We start from the raw sequence: 24,604 nt of genomic DNA, 5'->3' as shown, positions 1-24,604 counted from the left end.
GTTTAGACTGGATTATATGGGTTAGAGTTTGGGTCGGTATAAATAAATAAAAAAATTCTCGCAACGGCGTCGTATAAAGTTTTAGGGTTTTAGGTTTGTGTTACATATTTAGATTCCTTCGTCTCTCGCTCTCTCTCAGAAAACACAGTCGACCGTCATTTTTTCGACGGCTCGAATCTTGTCCTCTAAATTAAACCCTAGAACGCCGTCTTAGTCTCCCTTCAGGTCGCCACTTCTCTGAGGTCGCCACTTCTCTTCATCTGTTCTCGACGTTGTAAGTCTCTCTGCATTCTCTATTCCTTTCGATTTCACTTACCTTTTGCTCTTGTTGTTTCGTTTTTATTTTTATTTTGGTTCTCAATGGTGGTGTTTATATAGGATTTTGCTACTGGGTTGTTATTTTTGATTTACTTAATCATTATGGATGATGATGATGATTGGCTGCTCCGTAACTTTGATGCTTTCGTTTGTTTTCTATGTCAAAATCTGTTTTTTTTTCCCTTAGCACAATCTTTGATTAGTATCTAATAATCGTTAAACTTATGTTTTATGATTAAGCTGTAGCAGTTTTGTTGGAATTCGTATGTTCATGTTTTTATATTTAATTTACGGATTTGTTTGTGCACAGATCGATAAGCGAAGATGGTGCAATACAATTTCAAGAAGATCACTGTTGTTCCCAATGGCAAGGAGTTCATTGACATCATCCTCTCTCGGACTCAGCGTCAGACTCCAACTGTTGTCCATAAGGGTTACAAGATTAACCGTCTCCGTCAGTTCTACATGAGGAAGGTTAAGTACACTCAGACCAACTTCCATGAGAAGCTCTCCACTATCATTGATGAGTTTCCTCGCCTTGATCAAATCCACCCTTTCTATGGTGATCTTCTCCATGTTCTTTACAATAAAGACCATTACAAGCTTGCTTTAGGCCAGGTGAATACTGCCAGGAACTTGATTAGCAAGATCGCCAAGGATTATGTTAAGCTACTCAAGTATGGTGATTCTTTGTACCGCTGCAAGTGTCTTAAAGTCGCTGCTCTTGGTCGTATGTGCACTGTTTTGAAGAGAATCACTCCTAGTTTGGCTTATCTCGAGCAGATCAGGCAGCACATGGCTAGGCTTCCTTCCATTGACCCAAACACTCGTACTGTCTTGATTTGTGGCTACCCTAATGTGGGCAAGAGTTCTTTCATGAACAAGGTTACCAGAGCTGATGTTGATGTCCAGCCTTATGCTTTCACCACCAAATCGCTCTTTGTTGGTCATACTGATTACAAGTACCTGAGGTACCAAGTCATTGATACCCCTGGCATTTTGGACAGGCCTTTTGAGGACCGTAACATCATTGAGATGTGCAGTATCACCGCCTTGGCCCATCTCCGTGCTGCTGTTTTGTTCTTCCTGGACATCTCTGGTTCATGTGGTTACACAATTGCTCAGCAGGCTGCTCTTTTCCACAGCATCAAGTCCCTGTTTATGAACAAACCTTTGGTGATTGTCTGCAACAAGACTGATTTGATGCCCATGGAAAACATATCTGAAGAAGATCGGAAGCTGATTGAAGAGATGAAAGCTGAAGCTATGAAGACTGCAATGGGAGCAAGTGAGGAAGCAGTGCTTTTGAAGATGAGTACTCTGACTGAGGAAGGTGTGATGTCTGTGAAGAATGCCGCATGTGAGAGGCTGTTAGATCAAAGGGTTGAGGCAAAGATGAAATCCAAAAAGATTAATGACCACTTGAACAGGTTCCATGTGGCTATGCCGAAGCCTCGTGATAGCATAGAAAGGCCTCCTTGCATACCTCAGGTGGTTCTCGAGGCTAAAGCGAAGCAAGCTGCTGAAATGGAGAAACGAAAGACAGAGAAAGATTTGGAAGAGGAAAATGGTGGAGCTGGTGTTTATTCTGCTAGTTTGAAGAAGCACTACATCTTGCAGCATGATGAATGGAAGGAAGACATTATGCCTGAGATTCTCGATGGTCATAATGTGGCTGATTTCATTGATCCAGACATTTTGCAGAGGCTTGAGGAGTTGGAACGTGAAGAAGGAGTAAGGCTGGCTGGAGTTGAAGAAGATGATACAGAGATGGATGTTGAAGAGCTTTCAAAGGAGCAGGAGCAGCAGCTTGCTGCCATTAGAAAGAAGAAAGCTACTCTCATTCGAAATCACAGGCTCAGGAAGACTGTTGCACAGAACCGATCTACTGTTCCAAGAAAGTTTGACAAGGACAAGGAGTACACAACGAAAAGAATGGGTAGGGAGCTATCAGCTATGGGGCTTGATCCATCTTCTGCAATGAACCGCGCCAGAAGCAAGTCTAGAGGGAGGAAGAGGGATCGATCAGAAGATGCGGGTAACGACGCAATGGACGTGGATGATGAGCAACAGTCGAACAAGAAGCAGCGTGTGAGATCGAAATCTAGAAGTATGTCAATCTCAAGGTCTCAGTCAAGGCCTCCTGCACATGAAGTTGTACCTGGTGAAGGATTCAAAGACTCTACTCAGAAGAAATCGGCCATTAAGATTAGCAATAAATCTCACAAAAAGAGAGACAAGAGTGCACGCCGTGGTGAAGCTGACAGAGTCATACCGACGCTTAGACCAAAACATTTGTTTTCAGGCAAGAGAGGGAAAGGAAAAACCGACAGGCGTTGATGAGACTAAAGAAGGTACGTTACCATTCTCTGCCACCTTTCTTTCAACAATAACTAATTGGAAATGACATGCATTGGAAGAGCTATTTTGTCAGATGATCATTTGATTATAAATTTTGATTCTTTGCAGAGAAAACAGATGCTGGATCTACTGATGAAGCTCTCTCAAGTTTTGGAATTTGCTTTACCAATTGTTATATTATGCACCTATTGTGGCTTTTCGCAAACACTTATGGATGATTATAGCTTTCCAGTGTAATCGTTTAAACAAACCTTATGGTCTTTTTGGTTTTAACTTTTTAAGAAAAGTTTTGTTTGAAAAGTTTTGGTTTGTTAGTGGTGTTGTACTATTGTTTAAGTTGAGATTCTGTTGAGTGCTGATGATCAAAACTTCAGTTAGTAACATTAAAATCACCTATTAGCATTTATTTTTGTGGTTTTTGTTTTAATTAAAAGAACAACACTCTGAAACGAAAAAGAAACAGCTCTATTGGTAACCATGATAGGGTTGTCAGAAGTATATCTCTTTAGATGATCGAGTAAAGTAAACATTTTCCTTACATTAAAAAAAAAAAGAATTTTGAAAGGGAACCTGTGTTTTACACAGTAGACCCTCAACTTTCTTGGTATACATCTTTTACCTAAACCGGTAAATTCGTCGATACTAATTTACAAACACCGCACATCTCTCACAAATCTTTACTTTTCCCATCTTCTTGTCACTTTCTTTCAGCCAATAACCCACCAATAAAAAAGAATCATGTACAAGTAAGGAGAGGGCTTTTAGGTTCGTCGCTTGGCTTGTAAGGTAACAGTCATAGAGCGAAGCCTATTAACAATCTCCGTGAACGATGGTCGTACTCCTGGATCAAATGACCAGCATTGCTCCATCAACTTTCTCCACTCTGCTTCACACCGTTCTGGCACAGGTGGTCTCAACGTATTGTTCACAATTCCACCTTTTTATTATACAATACACAACAAAACTATATCAGAAAGCAAACCTCAATCCAATCCAAGTTCTTTTTCTTCAAAGATTGTTTATGCTAGAAACATACCGATGATGGCACCACAATGCAGATTCGCGTAGGGTTCTTCGCCTGTCAAGATCTCCCACAGCACGATACCAAATGAGAAAACATCTACCTGCAAAACATATGAACATTATAACATGTAATAAGGACTACAAAATTTGGAATGTTTTGATTTTGGACTCAACAACATACTTTCTCAGAGACGCGATTACTGCTTCCGTTCAGCAGCTCTGGTGCCATCCATGGAAGGGTTCCTCTTACACCACCAGAGACAAGGGTATTTCTTTTGATTCTCGATAATCCGAAATCTCCAACCTGTAAATGGAACAGTATGAAAGTGAGAAGGAAAAGAGACAATATTTTACTCAGATAATTTAGCTTGAAATGGCAAGATTTTTGAGGAAAAGATTAACCTTGCAAATAGGTCGTTGTGGATCCCTCAAGTTTACAAGCAAGTTATCGCATTTAAGATCAAAATGAACAATATTTTTCATATGTAGGTATTCCATGCCAAATGCAGCATCTAAAGTTATCATCAGCTTTTTGCGCCTATCAAGTACTCTGTGCATATAGAGTCGCATCAGTAAACTCACAAATGTCCTATCGAAAAAGTTCATTCAAATATTTGGCAGATAATGTGTATGTACCTGTCTTTTCTCTGCAAAACATGTCTAAGAGATCCGTTCACCATATACTCAGTCACTGTTGCCATTGTTCCACCAGGTCCATCTGGTACAACTCCATAAAAGGCCACCACATTAGGATGGTGAAGATTCGCCAATATCCGAGCTTCTCTCCAGAAATCTTTAGTCTGTTTCCAAAAGACATCAGTAAAGAAATTATCTTAAAGTTTCAAAGACTCGAGAGAAGAGTTAAACCTGTCGTGCTTGCTCAGATGACCCACCAGAGAAACAACTATTCTTTATCCTCTTGATAGCAACATCAGTTCCTCTCCACTTCCCATAGTAAACCGTTCCAAATGTACCAGATCCTAACTCGTGTAAGTCTTCAAGATCAGTGTTTTTAATTATCTGTAAGCCATAGATTCCGGCTTCAATTTCAACCATTGCAGCTTCACTAAACGAATCAGAGTTGTTTCTGCTTTTCTTGTTCTTTTCCTGAAATATAAATAGAGACCAGAAAGATTAACCTTAAGCCGACACACATCAGGAAAGCCAGAACTTATAATCTATTAGGACAAAAAAAATTGCGTACCTCCATTGCAGATTCATGACCAGCATCTGTAATCTCTTTCTCCCTTGTGTCAGATTTGTGATCATCATCTGACTCACTATGTATATGAGGGACAATAGTAGCTGACAAGAGAGCATCCGAAGTTACTTCGTCTGTCACATCCTCAACTATTAACTGTGGACCAAGCACCTTGTTTTTGAAGAAATCATCTGATTCCTGCGTATGCATAAACGCAGCTTCTCTACTTCCCACCTTCCTAAGCGGCAAACCACTATAGTGAATACTCTCTTCTCTTGGAAGATAATTCTGGATTTCTGAATCATCACGTTTTGTCTCCAAATCCTGCACATTGTTTGAGGAAAACAGACTTAGACCAAAATATTGCTACCTTTACGCAAGGATTTATGTGAACTATGCTTACACGTCTCAGAATTATAGGCTCTTGTCCCACAGATTCCACAGGGTAATCTGTATTGGGTAAAGAGTAATCTGCTTGATCACATGATTTGGTTGTACTACATAATTGATCTGTAGCTGAAGCGTGGCTTCTGATAAGATTATCTAGTGATATGTCTTGCTGAAAACCATTAAATTTGCCTTCCGAACAATCGAGATGATTTTCGTTGGTGTTAACTGATAAAGAGAACACAGAGCTTCCTGAATCTTGTGAATCACTTGAAGTAACCTGAACAGCTGGTTGATAATTCGGACTAAAATAATTCGGACTGAAAGAGCTATTACTGTTACTGCCACCATGTTTCTTTGATGCCTGATCAAAAGAACCATGACTACGATCAGGGTCGATCCAGTTATTAGGAACGTTTTTGCTGAATTCGAGTTCTTTACTCCTCTTGCCTTCTGGATTCTTGAAATATATATCATCACTATCTTCCCACTTTGACGTTGCCACAACATGTAGTTTCTTTCTCAATATTTTCCATGGTTGTTTGGTAAATGCTTCTAACCCATTGTTGATTTGGCTCTCATCATGCAGCTGCGGATCAGAAAGAGCGTTTTTCTTAAGCCTCACTTTCTCGGCTCCCATATAACCTTGACCGTGGGGGTAAATATCGTCGCTTGGCCTCCGGTCATGAAGATTCATTTCTGGATGCTTCTGCATTTGTGTAGTAGTCTCAAACAAGAATCTACGTTGCTGTGGGTAGTTTGGAGTAACCAAGTAAGGGTCAAAGAAACCATTTCGATCAACAAAGTAAGGAACGTCGGTATTTGCTCTCTTGTGAACTGAAAAAGGAGATGATGGAGGAGATTGTTGACCAAATGAGTTCCTCGGAATCTGCATTTTCGGCAAAAAATGAACAGCATTCGTGTTCGTACATGGTTTCATGAAGGTTGGACTGTTGGAGTCTTTGTGTTCCCATGTATGAACAGAAGTAGGTGAGTCTCGGAGATGAAATGTAGGGCTAAATTCTGAAGCATTCCCAAATTGTGTTGTCTGACTTGTCCCACTTTGTCCGCTGGAACTCTTTTGAGGACTCACATCCACGACACCATTAAGAGCTGAAACATACTGATATTGATCTAAATCCGTCTGCTGGTGCGTGTTTCTGTTAATGTTCATATTCCTTTCATTGTAAATTTTAGGACTCTCTGATGATCCTGATGAAGGTACAAGGAAGACCCTTATCCTCTGAGATCCACCTTTTGTTTCAGCTTCTTGATACTCTTCAATCATATGAAGAAGATCCTCATCCGAGCAAACCGATATTAAGGCATCAAGATCTTCTCCTGGTAATTGGTACTTGATTGTATGGGGATGGTTGCACAAAGCATAAGTCTTGTGCATCAATTCTTTTAATCCAACATGTTTTCGTACTGAGACAATCCGAGTCTCCCCTCCAATGTATCTAAGCTTCCCGTCACCAGGTCGCTGTAAGATCCTTCCCCCGAAACTACAAAGTAGCTTCAATATTTCGGGAAAGTAAACATTTGATGTTGCAGTATGAAACATCTTCCGAGGTGAGTCTGCAACGTTTGATTCAGCTAAGTATCCACTCGAGGAATTCATACCTTCTGACATGTTGGACTCAACTCTCTGAAGCCCAAGAATTCTGTTGAAATCCTCATAAACGAGATGGCGATTATTGTGATTACCCTCAACATTTCTAGTAACACCACCCTGTACTCTTCTTTGAGAACCAAAATCCCTCAAAAACTCATTTGAAAACTCCTCTCCTGTCTGAGCACAGATATTGTCTTCACGGTTGTTATTACCAGAAGTGACTTCCCCATTGAACCTATCCCTACCTAAATGCTGATTGGAGCTGCCACGAAACTCCATTATCATATTCTATCAAGAACCAAAAGAAGGAAAGGAGAAAAGCGTACCAAAAGCCTTATTCTTTCTTCTACACAATCTCTTGTATCACAGATTCTGAGGAACCAAAGTTCTATTCTTTTAACTCCCCAATCTCAAAACAAAATCAATTATGTTCATCATCATCAAGCCTCCAACAAACATCTTCAGGCTTCAGGGTATATAGATCATACCAAATCAAAAAGAGACCATAGGTTTGTTCTCATACAAAGGTATTGGCCATTTTTTAGATGCAATTCCCCTGCATAACAACAACAACAACCAGAAACTAAGAATTTTTCTTCAATATAATAAATTTCATCTTTTTTTGCAAATGCTGATCACACAAACAAACCAATCGTATCTATATATATGAACAACGAGATAATCCATAAGACGAAAGGTGTTGAAAAACTGAAGCTTTAGATGAATTTGATTGATTACCTGGGGAAAAATGGCCAATGAGATAAATAAATAAAAAGAAAGGAGATTCTGGGTAAAAGAGAAGAATGTTTCTGGAGAATGAAGTTTTCGAAAGTTGAGGTTTTTGATTTGCGAGAGAGAGAAAGAAAGAGAGAGAGAGACGCAGCAGAGAAGCGCTCTCAAAAAAATAACGCGGGTGGGACGAACTCCAAAATTCTAAACTCTCTCTCTCTTTTTATTTTGGGAATACTTTTTTTTGTTTTCTATTAAGATTTCAGAATTATTTTTTGATGTTATTCGTTTTTTTTTTTACTTGAATCATGGTTGAAATCATCTTTTTATCTATTAATAATTTGTTTTATCTGATTTTTTTGTTTCTTTTAGATATTTCAAATAGTAAATTCATAAATTTGCATGTGGAGGTTTTTGAGGGAACGTTTTTACCTATTTTCTTACTTTATTTAGACAATTCTAGAAACCTTTTTTTTTACTGATCTCTTAGCTTTATATAACAAAAATAAAACAGAAATTCCAAATTTAGATTTTATTCGGATTGCACCTAAAAAATTATGTGCATTATGAATGTTATTAAAAACATGGTATACATACATAGTTGAGACATTATGTTGTGCACGTTGAGCTTTAAACACCTCCATCAAATCTTTTATATTATACTGTATAATAAATAATTGGCTCTCAACATTAGAATATAGCGACGAAGTATAACCAGAACCGTTTGATGAGATATTCAATATTATTGATGTCATATGACATATAGGCCACGCCAACTACAAGAACGCAACTTTAAGTTTCACTAACCATAAGAAAGACCGTTTTTAAAAGATGAAAACAACAACTAAAAGCATACATTACACTCTCTTTCTCTCTCTCTGAGTCTTAAACAATGCATAAGCTACCAAAGAGAACAAACAAAGCCAATACGAGACAACACCCACCAACAAACATCACACTGCTTCTTCTAATGTTTTCTTTTTCTTTTTGGTTTCCATATAACACTCTTTTCAAACTGATCCAATAGGGATGAGAGATCTCAGGGTTTTGGCTTTACCGATACGATTCAGGACGTTTCGGTTTGCTCTGTATCACTTGCTCGATCTTGTCCAGAACAGAAGGTGTCAGCAATGGGATAACCTCAACAGCTTTCATGTTTTCTTGAATCTGTGTAAGTGTACAAGAAACATAGAATCCTTCAAAAAAATTGGATTGAAATTTAGACTGAGACTAGCCCAGATAAGCGACTGTGGATTCAAGAACTAACCTGTGACTCCCTTGTGGCACCGGTGATAACAGATGACACATTAGGATTTGACGCACACCATGCAATCGCAAGCTGGGCTAACGTGACGCCTAGCTCATCTGCAATTGGTTTGAGACCGCTAACTTTCCTCAGCACATCATCCACAAGGGATCTGTTGGCAAGGTTCTGTGAAAGAAATCAAATCAAGAAATGTACCAGTAGATTTGTTAGATGCAGAAACAGAAGGAGATATAAACAACAAGACGAGAAAAGCGAGAAAGAATACTTTGTAGTTCTCCAATGCAAATCTGCTGTCTGAGGGAATAGCTCCCTTGTTGTATTTACCAGTGAGCACACCAGATGCAAGTGGACTCCAAGTAGTGAGACCTATGCCATGATTGGTGTAAAGAGGAAGAAACTCTGACTCTACCTGCATAGCGAAAAGAGCGTAAACCGAATCAATAAATATCCTGAAAATGATGCAACTCACTCAAAGCAGTAGTTTCAATTCAGGAAAATAGAGGTGTAGACTGAACAAGAAACAAGACGAACAATAAAATAAAATATTGAAGAAAAAGAGAGGAGAGAGTTGGAATACAAACTTTGTGCCTGGCAAACATGTTGTACTCTGGCTGTTCGACGATTGGACCGACCAAATCCAAGCGGTCTGCAGCTCCCCATGCCTCTGTAATTTGCTGCGCAGACCATTCACTAGTTCCCCAGTAGAATGCCCAACCCTTATCAATCACGTAGTTCATTGCCCTCACGGTCTCTTCGATAGGAGTTGAAGCATCCGGCCTGTAATAGATGACCCAATACACAAAGAAAAACAAATTACATAAACATATATCTCAGACAAGAAGCTAGTGACTTTTAGTAAAAATGGGGTTCCAACTGAATGAGTGGAGAGAGTCATGTACTAAATATATTAGTCCCAAAATTTTCCTGATGTGCGAGAATTCAAATAGTGGTAATAAGGATAATGCAAGAGATGCCATTTTTGGAATATTTCAGTCACCAAACCCATATCACAAAGATAGCAAAATGCAGATCAAATGGAAACCAAAGGAGAAATGAACAGATCCACAATGTACTAAGAATCTATGACTATCTAAGAATACTATAGAGCGATGAAGCTGGTTCCAAGACATTCATCTACAAATCTCTCAAACAGCAATGCTTTTTTTCATAATCCAAACAGCAGTCCGTACTGCAAACACATGCAAGACAATTCAACATAATGCATCACCTGAATAATTAAATGCATTCAAAACACATAGTACAGGATAATATACTATTTCAGACAAACTCATCTTCAATTTCAGAAAGTCTGACATATCAAATCAAAACTCCAGATCTTTAAGGCAGTTAGTGAATTCATAACCAAAAAAAGAAAGAAAAACAAAATGAACCTGTGGCAATAGAGGACATCGACGTAGTCCATATCGAGACGTTTGAGAGAAGCTTTAGTTCCTTCAACGATATGCTTCCTGGATAAACCCTTGTCGTTAGGACCAGGGCCACCCCAGAAGATCTTGGTGGAGACGACGATGTCAGATCGACGCCAACCAAGCTCACGAATCGCCTGGCCCATAATCTCCTCAGCGCGACCATTGGCGTAAACCTCGGCGTTGTCGAAGAAATTGACTCCATGATCACGGCAACACTGAAGGATCGATTTAGCTTCTTTCACATCGAGCTGGTTCCCAAACGTAACCCACGCCCCGAACGAGAGCGTGCTCACCTTCAACCCCGATTTCCCCAAATTCTTGTACTGCATGTTTTTTTTTCCGCAGTTATCGATTCAAATCTCTTTGATCTCTAATCTCAAATCTCACTCTCTCTCTCTCTCTCTCTATTATGTCTCCTCAGCTCTCAAGAGTACTTTCTTTGTAGAGCTAAATAATAAACGAACAACATCTACTAACCATTAACACAACTTTAATACGATAAGCTACCGGTTTGGTTCACCTTTTCCGGTTATCTTTGGTTATCGATATGTTTCTAGTTTCCAATACCAAAGATTGTATGTATTAATAAGAATCGTCGCCAGTTCAACATTCGAATATGATTTCTACCAACAAAATAAAACTAAACCGAACCTCGTGAATTTGGTTGTTCGAAATGATCCCGGTCGGAATACATTCCGGTTTAGTCCAGTTTGTTGTATAAAAGAATATGTGATTAAATTCGTGATCTCGTACTGCAGACTACACACTTAATTAAAGATGCTGATATCTCGTACTTAAAAACAAGCGTGATCTCCTTAATTTTTAATTAAAAAGAAGAAGAGAAGTTTATTTTCTTAATTTGGCTCCTAATGGGTCAAAGAATCCCATGTGAATGACTTTAGTGTAGTCTCCATGTACTTGATCGATCGTATGATAGACACGTGGCTTTCCTTTTGAAAAAGTTGCTCTTTTATTGGGAGAGTTGTGCTGTAACGAGAGACCTTTGCCGTATACCGTATACGAATATAGTTTCACGTCCTTTGTCACGTGAAAATGTCCACCTGTCACTCCAACTTTGGACTTTTCCACTCCTTCACGTTCACACCGAAACAAAACAAAGATCAATATATTTTCGGGTTGAATGTATTTTGGGCTTCGGTTCTATCAAAAAGGCCTACTAGAAGGCCCGTTATTACCTTACTCACTCACACATAAAGGCACATGAGATGTGTTGGATAGACAAGCAAGACGTCGACATGATAGATAGACTGTGTTTATATTGTTAAGAGCTAATTCCAAAACTTAATGATTTTGGCTGATAACCGTCAAATCTCTTGAAATGATGTTTTAGTTATGTATTTATGTTCATTTATATATAGTTTATGGGACGACGACATGTTTAATGCCATTTTTTAATTCTCTAATAAAAGGTTTTTTTGTAAGTATACATATCATTTATCCACCAATTGCACATATTTTTTTTAATGTCTGCATTATTTTGTAGCTATTTTACTGTGCTACCAAACAATTTTGTTACCTTTATATGAATTTTTATACTCTAAAGGAGTTGCATATGTATGTATCATTAAATTGCAGAATTTTAGGGGGAAAAAAAAGAAAAGATAAAGAAAGATTTTAGTAATAATGTTTGAAGATCAAGTTTATGATTAATTATGAGAAGATAATATAGGTATAGATGAGTTGATGACTTTTTAATGTTATTTGCTGTTTTGGTAATGAATGGGTTGGAGAAACAGATTGTGTTTGTTGCATGTGAGTGTGGGGTTTTTCGTTCGTTGCCATTTAAAACAAAACTCTAGTTTTATTGGCCACCGAGAAAGAAAAAAAACAAAGATCAAATTTAAAAAGTTCGCCAAAAACTTCCACCAAGGGTTGACATTTTCTCCTTGTTTTTTTTTTCTCGTACGTGATCAAATCCTAATTCAGCTTTTCTAGCCCTTTGCTTACATGTACCCCAATATTAATCATATGGTTTTTCTTGGAATGTTACAACATATTTGATAATCCAAACATGTGCCATCACGAAACCATGGTTCCACGTATAATCGTACGCCGTCGGATAAATTTTTAGCAAAACACATATCAACAACGAACATTTTTGTTTTACAAAAAAAATAGAATATATAGTTTTTACCTATGATAGACGATAATTATGATGGACAAAAGCTTTATTGTTACTACAAATTATTGTGTTTCGTCATATATATTCAGGTCCTGGTTAAAGTTAATTATGTACTCGGAAATAGTATAATATAGCAAAAAATTGTATAGTATCAAGAAATTACATGCATTATGAAGGTATATTATATATCACAGGATCAGGTTAAGTTCACGGGTAACGTCTTTGGAGAAGATTCTTATGATATCTTTAGATGTAATCCAAATTATTTTTCTATATAAGCTTTCCGTTGTGATATATATGTCTATTTTATATCTAAATAAAATTTGTGGGGATTGAATGAAACTCTCCATCTTTTTTTCCATTTTGATTGGAGAGGCACGTACAGTGAGTATTTCATGTGAGTCTTTTCTAACATTTTGTAGTTTATTACTTTATGTTTCTTGTTTCGTTGAATTTTAAAAAGATTTTAGTGTACTTGTCGTCGGCTAAAACTTCTAGAGAAAACGAGTAAATTAAGTGACAATATAGATTTCTATGCAGATTAGTAATGTATATGAGTCAAAACCAGGAAAATCCTTAAATCAATAGAGGTTAATTAATGTCTTGATCTCTAACCACTAGAAACCAAACCCCACATATATTAGAACTTTACCAATAAAACCAAGTTACGAGAGGATGATAAGACAAATGCATTGTCTTAATTAGCTAGACACATGCATTTTTCAGCTAAGAAAAAATGCATTTTTATTTTTATTTTAATGTTTTCATAATATAATGACACCGCATAGTTAGAAGAAGTTAATTTGACACGTCTTTATCGAACTTAACGTTGCAGTGACACGCTAGAGATCTCACATAGTATACGAAATATTTACGGAAGAACGTTCCAGCGTACGCTCGTCCGATCGAGAGGATAAAAAAAGAAATCTTTGGTTTTTTTTCTTGTGTGCAAATTTTGTCATTTAGTTTGCGATAAACAAAGACAAAAACAACACACAACTAAGATAAAAACAAACGACGTCTCTTCGTGGCACTAAACGACGACGTACCAATGTCGAGTGGATCCGAGTTCGCAACTATTCGATATTGTTGTAACGTTTGGGAGTGTCGGTGCCTCGGCTAATATGGTAACAAACGACAAATATCATATATACTTTGAATTATCCACTATAAACCCTATTTATATAGATACCTCAAATGTCGTTATAAATTTAATACAGTTACATACATTTATTGGATCGTAAAGATGGCCATTTTTCAAGTTTTGCATGGATTCACGTCAATCAAACGAGACGCTTACTTGTAGTAAAAGATGTCGATCGTAAATGGAATAATGACGGTTGCATGGACGATTGCACAGATTTGAGGATATATGGATCCATGCAATCGTACGTCCACTTCATCAAAGAAAGATATGTTCGTTAGCAAATTTGTAAAATTTGGCTGATTAAAGAAACACTATATGGTAGACTGAGTTAACCGGTTAATGTTTTCATGACAAAAAAAATCATATAGTTACATAATCGGATAATGGGTTCTTGCTGGTTTTCACTAATTAAGTAAGGTGAGGAGGTAAAGGAAAATTAAAACATAGTTGAAAGGATAAGTAAAAGAGAAGTGATTGGGAACCAATTTGACCCGCGAGTTTTGGCGTGAAACCAAACATTTCGCACCAGCAAGATCTTCTCTTTATTGTTTAGCTTTTTTTGCACTTTTACAAAAAGTAATTTGAGCAATAAAAAGTGTAACAAAAGAAAAGTTTCAATTATTACTAGTTACCCGCCAATCCAACTTCTCCCATGATGCACACACATGGTACACATCATATTTGTATTTTTTTTTCTAATACGCTTTTTTTTTATGTATATACACTTTACCAACAAAAAAAAAAAATCTTGGTTTAGTTAGTATATGATCATTTGATCAAAAAATAGAAGTATAAACATTCTAATTAATTGGTTTACAGATTCAGTTTACAATAATGATGTTTCTTCCAACTGATAAGAGAGATGACCCAGTATATACGTAGTGTAAGAAAACGGAGATGATCAGTATGTTAATGTGTGACCATATATAAATATATAATTTCACAGAGACACAAAAGGTTCTGACTTCTGAAACGTTTGATCGTTAGCATGACGTTAGATCATCATTCTGTACCCAACAAATATATACCACAACGTCGTACTCATGAATATGATCTTTCACTTCAATGGTAAGTTAGAAATAGTCAACTATTTTTAACAAATTCTTTAGAAATCAAACTACATGTATATTCTTCCGAAACCTAAAAAGTGAAAAACCTACCAGCTGTTTAGTATGTAGTCTACAAAATTAGTTGAGTCTTGAAGGAAAGATGGAAACTCACAGAGTTGGAGTGGGTTGAGAGACAGTCGTAATGTCTGCAGGATTCTTAGTTCAAAATCTTCGATTGGGTAGAAAATTTTGACTTTTTTTTAGAGTATTTTGGATAGGATAGGATATTTGGTGTATGATATCATGTGTACGTCCAAAGTTAATAGTAATGCTGGGGATCTGAGGGTAGAAATGGAATAAGAAAAAGCGTGAGAGAAAACAAACGAAACTTGACACTATGATGAGAGGAGTTTGGGTTGTTGTTGCATGGGAACATTATTTGTGCTTCCCAAAAGCTTAATACAAAAAAAAAATACCAAAATGTTAATCATTGGAGATTTGTTTTACAGTACAATCCACCTAAGATAACTTAATATCACGAGTAATATCATTATAAGTTCAAGAATCAAGGCTTTTTCTATTACAATTACAGCGTATATACTATACAGAGAGCTATCAGCTATGTATACTCTATATTGTTCGTCTTTTTTGTTTGTGTGAGGAAAACAAAAAAAAACAATTAATACCTAATTTTTATAATATAAAATAAAGGATTTTAAAGTTTATAAACAATTTGACAAAATTAAATAGGGAGGTGGTATATAGATAGGCACCCAGCTTCCAACTAATAGTGAGAACAGTTTGAAAATTCTAACTTGGGTAGTCAACGACCTCAAACGCGTCGTACTCTTTATCTTCTTCAATTCGTTTTTGTTTTGCTTTGCTTTCTAAGCCGTGATTACCGCCTCGGAAAATCATGGAATTTTTCACGGAATTTATAATTATAGTATACTTATAAATACAATCGAATAATACTATATATATATCACTATACCCGCTAATTCTGCAGGAAACTATGACAACTGGTTTCCGTGTACGGAAGCTCTCTCTCCCTCCCTCTCTTTGCCCGTATCTATCTTGCTGATGTGTCACTACTACACATCTGCTATGCACAATTTAAAGAAATAACACTCAAAAAAAAAAAATTTATATATTTTGGCTTCGCTTACTGTATAAATGCGAAAGTAAAAGCATCAGTTAGAAGCCAATTAGCTTCTTTTTTTTCTTTTTTTATGTCATATTCGAAATCATTCATATGTCAATAACTACTCTCGATTAATTAATTACTGGGTAAAATGTTTATAGTTTGATTCATTTCAAGTTCTGAACGAACGTCCAACGACTCAAAAAGTTAACTACTCGATAAACATATATATATTTAATCTTGTTTTTAAAAACTAACTACTAGACATATATGTTTTTACTATATTTTGACAAACATTCTGATCTTTAATTAGCAAGATTTACTCAAATAGACTTATACTTAATTATGCTACAACATAATACTCTGTTGTTTTCTTTTTGCCTTTCATAGAATGTACTAAATCGATACTTTTTAATGGAATTTATTTTTCTACAACAAGTGATTTTACAAAAAAAACAAAACAAAAAACAATCGTTGGCAAAAAAAAATAGAAAAAATTGTGTAAGCGTGCGAGGTCTATAAACTTATAAAGTCGCACGCTTGAGCAGTTAGTGGCGGTTAGAACGGTAAATAAAAAAAAAGAGACGGAGTTAACAAAAAATGATCACGTTAATAAAGCAACAACGAAGAAGAATCAAATTGTACTAGACGACGTCGTATAGATACATAACGGCCGTCTTAACGTCTCTTTTTGGTGTCGTCTTCTTTCTTTTTTTTGCCTTTTTTTTTTGTTTGTCTCTCCCCCCCCAGATTCTATAAGAGAGCCAATATATCTCCAAGCTCGTACATTCACTGTCTTTAACTCTTACTACTCTCTCTCCTCTGTTCTAATTCTCTCGGAACAGAGTTAAAAAAGACTTCGCTCAGGCTCAGCTTCTTCTTCTAAAACTTCTGCCGCTCCAATGGCGGTTCTTCCCACATGGGTTTTAGCAATGTTGTGTCTACTCTTTGTCGTCGGAGCAATGGACAACACTACGCACGACAAGATCTCATCTCTCCCTAGGTTTTTTTTCTTTACATCTCTCTTGCTATGTTTTAGTGACATTTTAAGATCTCTAATTCTTTCAATAAAGAGAAGAAGATTTATATATAATTTTAGCTATGTTTTTCATTCTCGAGCTACATTTTCTCCAGATTTTTCCAAAAGTATCATTTCTACCAGATTAATAATTCGTTATGTAGTTTCCTTTCCATATAGCTACATTTTCCCTAGGATTCCATATATATATATATATATATATATTTTTCATTTTAAGTTACTGTTTTATTTCTATTCAACCGACAAAATTATAAACAGAGAGAAAAATAGTTTTTGTTTCTTTTAACCTTTTTCGATCTCTACTAATGCAATCTACAATATTATATCCTTTCTTCAAACTAAATGATCTGAGCCGTTAAACTGTGTTATGATCTAGATCCAACGATCTAAACCGTACATTCCGCTTTTTTATTTTTACATGTGCATACAGTCAACTTTGTATACGTAGACACACTTGACTCTGTTTCGTCTATTTTTACCCATTTTGACCTCCCACATTGCGAAACGGTGAAAATCTATATAGGGTTACTTTAGTCATTCAATAATCCTGTCGAAAAAACACAACACTTCTCTTTAACGGTTTCTCCGGATATCGAATTATATGGAGCAGTTCAATTAGTGTGTGTGTTTGGTGCATTCTCCAATAAACATGAATTTCAAACATTATTAATTATAGTTTCGCATTATTTATTTTATTATCATATATGCCAATCATTGGTTTTCTTCTCTAGATTCGCAAATTTTTTGAGATTTCTGAAATATCTGATGACAATCTTTTGTAAAAAATTTAGATCCGACGACAGCGAGTGGAACCAACACGCAGTGACGAATCCAGATGAAGTCGCTGACGAAGTTCTCGCCATGACTGAAATGTAAGTACTTGTAATTATTATCTCTCGAACTTACCATGTGAATATAGACTAATATAGTGGAGGAAAAAAAAGTCACAAGAGTACAACAATATTGGGTATGGTCCTATATATAAGTCCTAACTATTATTATTCATTGTGTGTGTTGTGACTTTTGTTTTCATTCTATTGTTTTGTTGAATTGAATCAAGATCTATCCTACAAGAGCTGTCACATTTATTTCTCCTCTAACTAACTTACATTCGTTTTATTTTTATTTTTTGTGTTACTAATATTATCATACCTCGTCTATTATATATAAATCCCCATGTTCGTTCACACAGACACTATATTATATAGGAACTATGACAAATATAGTGTATGCGATTAATTTATTCTTGCTACTACTACTGAGATCTATTCCCGTGAACAATTGGCATTCATTAATTCTGTCAGTATCTTTTTTTTTTTATATATATATCACCTACTATACATGTTTCATGCATTGATATTTTAAAAAGGTATTATTCATTCTATATTTTCTCTTTATAGTATTTTTCATTGATTTATAACTATTTATTGCTCGTTTTTGTTTTCAATTGAGTTGAACTAATACTTCCAGCAGACAGTGTTCACTCCAAACACCACATGCACTTACACTAGGCAGATCCGCGTCCCACGCATTATTGCATTTTTTTTTATTTAAGTTATAAATAATTCCCAACATTAAATGTCTTTTATGTTACGAAGTCGTTAAATTTTACTTCGAAAATACGTACGTTCAAATTATCCTGAAATACTTTATAGTATATAAAATAATAATAAGAAAAATGTATATTAATCATTTTAGAAAGTACCCCCATGTGGTCGTAGCAGAGCAAATTTACGCTTTATACGGTCACAAAACCAAAAACGGTATCCGTTAAAACGGACGGACTCGATCGTCGTTTTCCAACGGTGATTATTTTGTTTGTCCTCGTTTAACGGTTCTCTCTAACGTCGTTTGGCTTTCAGGAATCTTTTAGCCAGATAACCTAATCCCACCGACACACGTCTATGGGGAAAAAGAGTCTAAAACTATATACTAGTAGTATTTATCATCAACCATGTGCACATGTTCTGATGTGATTTTGATTGTTTTCTCAAATAATCTTTTTTTCTTTTTTCATGGTTGAGAATAATGAAATTTAAAAGTGGATATCTAAACCGGATATGATTCTAATTTTTTTTTACAGGAGTGCGAGAAACCATACCGAGAGGAGGAAACTGGGTTACTTTACTTGCGGTACAGGCAACCCTATCGACGACTGTTGGCGGTGCGACCGCAACTGGCACAAGAACCGCAAACGCTTAGCGGACTGCGGGATCGGATTTGGAAGAAACGCCATTGGTGGTCGCGACGGGCGTTTCTACGTTGTCACTGACCCAAGAGACGACAATCCGGTTAATCCTAGACCGGGGACTTTACGTCACGCCGTGATCCAAGACCGACCGTTATGGATCGTTTTCCAACGCGATATGGTGATCCAGTTGAAACAAGAGCTCATCGTTAACAGCTTCAAAACGATCGATGGACGAGGCGCAAACGTCCACATCGCTAACGGCGGTTGCATCACGATTCAGTATGTAACGAACGTGATCGTCCACGGATTGCATATTCATGATTGTAAACCCACTGGTAACGCTATGGTGAGAAGCTCTGAGACCCATTTTGGGTGGAGGACCATGGCGGATGGTGATGCTATTTCGATCTTTGGCTCGAGTCATGTATGGATTGATCACAACTCTTTGTCTCATTGCGCTGACGGGCTTGTCGACGCAGTCATGGGCTCAACCGCGATCACCATCTCTAACAACCACTTAACTCACCACAACGAGGTTCTTTTTGAAGTCTTATTGCTATGTTACTTTGTTTGGAGCTTCTTTTATGGCGGGATTCAGTTTTTGATCATATGGTTTGATCTCTTTTTTCTACAGGTCATGTTGCTCGGACACAGCGATTCGTACATGAGGGACAAAGCTATGCAAGTGACCATTGCTTATAATCATTTTGGAGTCGGACTTATTCAAAGAATGCCGAGGTAATATAAAAGACATAACAAAAAAAAACAGAGTACGCTCTGCTTTTGTGTTCTGTTTCTGTGTTATGTTATATGAACAATACGATTTAATTCTTATTGCAGGTGTCGACACGGGTACTTCCACGTCGTGAACAACGACTACACTCACTGGGAAATGTACGCCATTGGTGGAAGCGCAAACCCGACAATCAACAGTCAAGGAAACCGCTACGCCGCCCCGAAAAACCCTTTTGCCAAAGAGGTAATAATAATAACTCGATAAAAATCAGTTAAAACAAAGAGCGATCTTGTGAGCAGAATTTTTTGATATTCGAATGTTAATTTTGATAGGTGACAAAGAGAGTGGACACACCGGCTAGTCATTGGAAAGGATGGAACTGGAGATCGGAAGGAGATTTGCTTCAGAATGGTGCTTATTTCACTTCTTCAGGAGCTGCCGCGTCCGGAAGTTACGCACGTGCCTCTAGTCTCTCCGCGAAATCTTCTTCATTGGTCGGACACATTACTTCCGACGCCGGAGCTCTACCTTGTCGCAGAGGACGTCAATGTTCATCATAGTTGCCACTTGCCACCCCTTTACCACCAGATTCAAAACCACCTTCCATTATATTCAGACAAAAGTGTACATTTTCACACATTTGTCATTTAAAAAGCCAATTATCTTCTTTCTTTTTTTTCGGTGTGTGTGTTTGTGTCGATTTTTCTCAACCTCGGGTTTGCTTGCTTCAACCGCAAGTTAACACAAGAAAAGGGAGAAAAAAAAAACAACCTTTCATGAAAAAGAGAAATCCCCGAAGTGTTGTTGGTTCTGTCTGATCAACTCAGATTGTTCTTCCTCTGTCTCTGTCTTCTACTCAGAGAGAAGCAAGAATAATATCTCTTGTTTTTTCTTTATCTTCTTGTATTTTTTGAGGTTTATAATTTAAATATAGGGTCTAAATGATTTGTGAATCTTTCTACTTTTCATTGTATTATATTTTTGTTGGCTGGATTTTTAGCTTTATTTTCCCATGTGGTTGTAACTTATCATGATTGTACTTTGTAGCGATAGAAGCAAGCAATCACGCAATATTAGTAATTGTGGGTTTATAAAAAAGCTTTACAAATTCGTATAGCCAGCTATATTATCACTCAGAATTGTTTTATTTTATTTTTCTCAATATGCTTTCCTTATCATGTGTAACTCTAAAAAAGCAAACAAATATATATTAAGTATCTACAAAATATCAATTTTGGTATTAGATATTTTTGGTGGGGGAAATTATATAGTCTACAGAAAGTATAGTATTAAATCGAATTAGTAATATATTTTTTTCCTCTTAAAAGCATATCTTTTGTTGGGAAGAAAAAATTAGCGTATCGATTTTTATTTAGCTTTTTTGCATTGGAAAGTAAATCGTACGTAAACATAAAAAGCAAGAGAAGCCTAAAACACGCTAAATCGACTCCATGTGCCCACCACCACCCACACATGACAACAAATTAATGAAATCAAAGAAGCAAAATGTTCCGACAAATAATGATAACCTTTTATTTCCACCATCATTAGGGGTTTTAATTCAGGCTAATCATCATTATCTATAACTTACTTAACAGGCAAATCAAAAATCATTTATCTTTTGTTAAATAACTCTATTTGCTTAGCAGGCTGTTAACATTGCTAAATTATATATTTTTAAAAAAGGAGTATCCTTGTACATGATTAAAAATATCAAAATTTCACAAATTTTGGGAAAACATAAAATATTGATTCAAATATCGGTTTTAAAATCAAATGATTTATATATACACTGGTGGATAACACGTTTTGTTATTTAAAAAAACATTATTCCAGTAAGTACCTTTATGGCTTTACCCAACCAACAAATCAATTAACAACAGTCTCTTTTCCTCCTTCAACGCAAAGCTCAATCATATATCTCTAAAGACGCTACACATAAGTATTTTACATTATTATGCTACAAAAGCTGAGACCAAGTTTCAACATAGTCCAGAGCTTTTCCAGTTGGGTTTTGTAACAGTTCAAAGCTTTTTTTTTTTTCCAAAGCTTTTCAGTCCTTTTAAAAAACTTTGTAACCACGGTAAATATATAATTTGGTTAGAGTTTTCATGTAGATTTATAATCAAATCCATATAATTACCAAATCAAAACTTTAACTTTTCTTAACATAACTTTATTGAGACATACATAGATAATATCAATATATATATATATATATATAGATTATATATAGTTACTTATCACCAAGTATCTTGTTCTTGATGATATCAGTAGCGGTTTTAGCGGTGCCTAAAACGCCGGAAACTGAACCTTTTGCTTTCTCAGTGATGGTATCCGTCGTCTCAGTAACTTTCTCCGTTACATCTTTTGTCATCTTAGTCACCTGATTAACCAAAATTAATCATATACTGTAATATCAATAAATCACAATTAAATATCTGGAAACAATATTAATGGATTTGGGTTTTGGTAATTACACGGCCAGCGGTAGTGGAAGCGACTTCTTGGATGTACTCGGTGGTTTCCTTCACTTGCTTTGCTCCTTCTTTCACTGCCTCTGCTGCTTCTTTCACTTTCTGGCATTGCTCCGCCTCTTCTTTTCCCTTACCATAATTAATTACAAAATTTCTATTATTCAACCCATTACAAAATGTATTAATTTTCATTACAGAAATATAATAGACCAAAGAAGACTGGTAATCTTTTTGTTTGTTTCTCACCTGTAAGGGTCTTGACGCTGAAACGAATGCCCTACGCAGTGGAAGACTCCTTGCCGTTTTACCATTCGAGATCAGAAGTTCGCCCAGTCTTGATGCATGCATTTTACCTTTGTGGAAGTAAAGCGTTAGAAGACAAGTATGAGATTGAAGAACGTTGAGTATAGTTAATGTCGACCACAAATCGGAACGTTTGGTTAAAATCCTAAGACGCAATCTCTAATTAAAAGCTTTATTTATATATAACTATCCCTTCCTTCGCGGTCTCAATTATGATCGTCCGAATTATATTATTTTCAATTGTTTTCCTCTATTGTTAATGAAAGTGTCAGGTTTGTCTGGTTATGAGCATTTATAGGGTTTTTTTTGTGGTTTGTCTTTGACAAAACTATTTTTTCTCAAACCCCCGTTGTTCGGCTATAGACTCGATATGATCTTTAATTTGTTTTTTTCTTAATCTTGTAATAATTACTGTCTAACGTATATATGTACTGGCGTACTGCTATGATATATATAGTTGAAACGTCAAATGTCTTAGAATGATGTAATTTTCGTATTATTTAGTTAAACTACAAAAAATGAAATTATAACCGAATTAAGTTTTAGTTCAAAATTCAAATGACTCGCTTGCTATAGTACACATGAAGTCACTAGCCAATTAAAATTTAGTTAAAAAGAAATATGAATCAATATTAAAACTCGACCAATCAATTGTCCATGGTATAGTTGTATCATCAGACAGCCTTTACTAAGGAAAATATGTTATAAATTGGGTTCATAGCCAAATTTATGACTTTCAACTGTCACCAACCTTACATTTTGCTATATAAACCCTAAGACACTCATTACAAACCTCAAAAACATACAAGACGTTCAATAGAATCTAGAAAAAAGGAGAGGAGAGAAGAGAGAGAGAGAGAGAGATGTCGAGAGTTTTGTCAGTCGTTTGTGTCCTGCTCGCTATGGCATTGGTCCATGCACGTGCTCGTCACGTGCCGGGAGTGTCTGACGAGGGCAAGACGACGACGCATGACGACACAACAACGATGCCCATGCATGCAAAAGCAGCTGATCAGTTACCACCAAAGAGCCTCGGCGACAAAAAATGCATCGGAGGAGTCGCTGGAGTCGGTGGATTCGCCGGAGTTGGTGGTGTTGCTGGCGTGGGAGGTCTAGGGATGCCACTTATCGGTGGTCTTGGTGGGATCGGTAAATATGGTGGCATAGGTGGTGCAGCTGGAATCGGTGGATTTCACGGTCTAGGCGGCGGTTTAGGAGGAGTAGGAGGCGGTGTTGGTGGCCTAGGTGGTGTAGGAGGCGGCGTTGGCGGCCTAGGTGGAGTCGGAGGTGGGTTAGGCGGTGTTGGCGGTGTAGGTGGTGTTGGCGGGGGTATTGGTAAAGCAGGTGGTATTGGAGGTTTAGGTGGAGCCGGAGGTGGTTTAGGCGGTCTAGGTGGAGTTGGTGGTGGTGGTATCGGCAAGGCAGGTGGTATCGGTGTTGGTGGTGGTATCGGCGGTGGACACGGCGTGGTCGGTGGTATACTCGATCCACATCCTTGATGAAGAAGAAATTAAGCATTAGTAGAGGGCTTTTGTTGATTAGGGTTTGATTAAGAATAATTATTTAGCTCGGATGTCATTGTTGGTGTTTTTAAGTTGGGTGATCAGAATTAGCGTGACTCGTGTGATCTATTCTCTCGTTTAAGTTTTCGTTTTGGAACGTTTAATTTGCTTCGATTTCGGACCTTCCTTATGTTATGTTACTTATGTAATATGTAACTCTCTATTTATGTTTAATCGTTTTTTTGGGTTTAATTATGAGGTTCTCTCATGCATTTCCTAATTTTGCATGCATGTTCAAAAGAAGCTTAGAAAAAATAGCTAAAGGCTTTAATGTCCAACGAATTTTGTGAACTTATTATATTAAAATATAAAACCTTAAAGTGGAAACAATGTTACATTAACCCAAACGGTCTATAACTCGTATATAATTGGCTTATAAAAAACTTAATGATCAGTACGAGCTAAGTTTTTTTTCCTTTTCTAAAGGAATAAATGGCACGAGATGTAAATTGAAGTTAAGCTATATAAAGTGACAGGAGAGG

At 36.7% G+C, this 24,604-nt stretch overlaps 6 protein-coding genes across 6 annotated transcripts; 3 read left to right on the top strand and 3 right to left on the bottom strand.

Moving 5' to 3' along the window:
* Positions 1-140: 140 nt before the first annotated feature.
* On the top strand, positions 141-3,031 carry LOC17899160 (nucleolar GTP-binding protein 1). Its single transcript, XM_006306877.2, has 3 exons — positions 141-274; positions 629-2,672; positions 2,788-3,031. Exon 2 carries the CDS (start codon positions 643-645, stop codon positions 2,656-2,658), a length of 2,016 nt encoding a protein of 671 aa, XP_006306939.1. The 5' UTR covers positions 141-274; positions 629-642; the 3' UTR covers positions 2,659-2,672; positions 2,788-3,031.
* Positions 3,032-3,125: 94 nt separating this feature from the next.
* On the bottom strand, positions 3,126-7,809 carry LOC17897383 (serine/threonine-protein kinase EDR1). Its single transcript, XM_006303586.2, has 9 exons — positions 7,644-7,809; positions 5,307-7,461; positions 4,907-5,227; positions 4,570-4,809; positions 4,339-4,502; positions 4,105-4,252; positions 3,884-4,006; positions 3,716-3,803; positions 3,126-3,616 (listed from the first exon to the last, which is right to left on the bottom strand). The coding sequence occupies exons 2-9, from the start codon at positions 7,188-7,190 to the stop codon at positions 3,441-3,443; spliced, it is 3,144 nt and encodes a 1,047-aa protein (XP_006303648.1). The 5' UTR covers positions 7,191-7,461; positions 7,644-7,809; the 3' UTR covers positions 3,126-3,440.
* A 536-nt stretch (positions 7,810-8,345) lies between these two features.
* On the bottom strand, positions 8,346-10,760 carry LOC17898625 (probable voltage-gated potassium channel subunit beta). Its single transcript, XM_006305274.2, has 5 exons — positions 10,293-10,760; positions 9,483-9,678; positions 9,167-9,310; positions 8,902-9,066; positions 8,346-8,801 (listed from the first exon to the last, which is right to left on the bottom strand). The coding sequence occupies exons 1-5, from the start codon at positions 10,658-10,660 to the stop codon at positions 8,688-8,690; spliced, it is 987 nt and encodes a 328-aa protein (XP_006305336.1). The 5' UTR covers positions 10,661-10,760; the 3' UTR covers positions 8,346-8,687.
* Positions 10,761-16,592: 5,832 nt separating this feature from the next.
* LOC17900129 (probable pectate lyase 1) lies at positions 16,593-20,733 on the top strand. Its single transcript, XM_006307513.2, has 6 exons — positions 16,593-16,817; positions 17,645-17,725; positions 18,937-19,579; positions 19,679-19,782; positions 19,885-20,023; positions 20,113-20,733. The coding sequence occupies exons 1-6, from the start codon at positions 16,717-16,719 to the stop codon at positions 20,338-20,340; spliced, it is 1,296 nt and encodes a 431-aa protein (XP_006307575.1). The 5' UTR covers positions 16,593-16,716; the 3' UTR covers positions 20,341-20,733.
* A 1,246-nt stretch (positions 20,734-21,979) lies between these two features.
* On the bottom strand, positions 21,980-22,745 carry LOC17896836. The gene is made up of 3 exons (XM_006304722.2): positions 22,504-22,745; positions 22,261-22,386; positions 21,980-22,166 (listed from the first exon to the last, which is right to left on the bottom strand). The coding sequence occupies exons 1-3, from the start codon at positions 22,603-22,605 to the stop codon at positions 22,017-22,019; spliced, it is 378 nt and encodes a 125-aa protein (XP_006304784.1). The 5' UTR covers positions 22,606-22,745; the 3' UTR covers positions 21,980-22,016.
* Positions 22,746-23,374: 629 nt separating this feature from the next.
* LOC111832637 (glycine-rich protein 5) lies at positions 23,375-24,317 on the top strand. The gene has a single exon (XM_023790148.1). It carries the CDS (start codon positions 23,424-23,426, stop codon positions 24,057-24,059), a length of 636 nt encoding a protein of 211 aa, XP_023645916.1. The 5' UTR covers positions 23,375-23,423; the 3' UTR covers positions 24,060-24,317.
* Positions 24,318-24,604: the final 287 nt, after the last annotated feature.

This window comes from Capsella rubella, unplaced genomic scaffold, assembly GCF_000375325.1.
Source record: "Capsella rubella cultivar Monte Gargano unplaced genomic scaffold, Caprub1_0 scaffold_1, whole genome shotgun sequence".
NCBI lineage: Eukaryota > Viridiplantae > Streptophyta > Magnoliopsida > Brassicales > Brassicaceae > Capsella > Capsella rubella.
The sequence above is the reverse complement of the archived record's forward strand: the minus strand, read 5'-3'. Positions and strand labels throughout refer to the sequence as shown.

What these genes read in the sequence shown, in the direction of transcription:
- LOC17899160 (XM_006306877.2), top strand. Translation starts at nt 643, where the DNA reads ATGGTGCAATACAATTTCAAGAAGATCACTGTTGTTCCCAATGGCAAG.
- LOC17897383 (XM_006303586.2), bottom strand. Translation starts at nt 7,190, where the DNA reads ATGATAATGGAGTTTCGTGGCAGCTCCAATCAGCATTTAGGTAGGGAT. An exon ending in GTCATGAATCTGCAATGGAG is followed by an intron (nt 4,810 to 4,906) that starts GTACGCAATTTT and finishes TTTATATTTCAG; the next exon opens with GAAAAGAACAAGAAAAGCAG. An exon ending in GTAATCGCGTCTCTGAGAAA is followed by an intron (nt 3,804 to 3,883) that starts GTATGTTGTTGA and finishes TATGTTTTGCAG; the next exon opens with GTAGATGTTTTCTCATTTGG.
- LOC17898625 (XM_006305274.2), bottom strand. Translation starts at nt 10,660, where the DNA reads ATGCAGTACAAGAATTTGGGGAAATCGGGGTTGAAGGTGAGCACGCTC. An exon ending in GATGTCCTCTATTGCCACAG is followed by an intron (nt 9,679 to 10,292) that starts GTTCATTTTGTT and finishes CATCTATTACAG; the next exon opens with GCCGGATGCTTCAACTCCTA. An exon ending in ACATGTTTGCCAGGCACAAA is followed by an intron (nt 9,311 to 9,482) that starts GTTTGTATTCCA and finishes TTCGCTATGCAG; the next exon opens with GTAGAGTCAGAGTTTCTTCC.
- LOC17900129 (XM_006307513.2), top strand. Translation starts at nt 16,717, where the DNA reads ATGGCGGTTCTTCCCACATGGGTTTTAGCAATGTTGTGTCTACTCTTT. An exon ending in AAGATCTCATCTCTCCCTAG is followed by an intron (nt 16,818 to 17,644) that starts GTTTTTTTTCTT and finishes TAAAAAATTTAG; the next exon opens with ATCCGACGACAGCGAGTGGA. An exon ending in AAAACCCTTTTGCCAAAGAG is followed by an intron (nt 20,024 to 20,112) that starts GTAATAATAATA and finishes TAATTTTGATAG; the next exon opens with GTGACAAAGAGAGTGGACAC.
- LOC17896836 (XM_006304722.2), bottom strand. Translation starts at nt 22,605, where the DNA reads ATGCATGCATCAAGACTGGGCGAACTTCTGATCTCGAATGGTAAAACG. An exon ending in CAGCGTCAAGACCCTTACAG is followed by an intron (nt 22,387 to 22,503) that starts GTGAGAAACAAA and finishes AATTATGGTAAG; the next exon opens with GGAAAAGAAGAGGCGGAGCA. An exon ending in CTTCCACTACCGCTGGCCGT is followed by an intron (nt 22,167 to 22,260) that starts GTAATTACCAAA and finishes TTGGTTAATCAG; the next exon opens with GTGACTAAGATGACAAAAGA.
- LOC111832637 (XM_023790148.1), top strand. Translation starts at nt 23,424, where the DNA reads ATGTCGAGAGTTTTGTCAGTCGTTTGTGTCCTGCTCGCTATGGCATTG.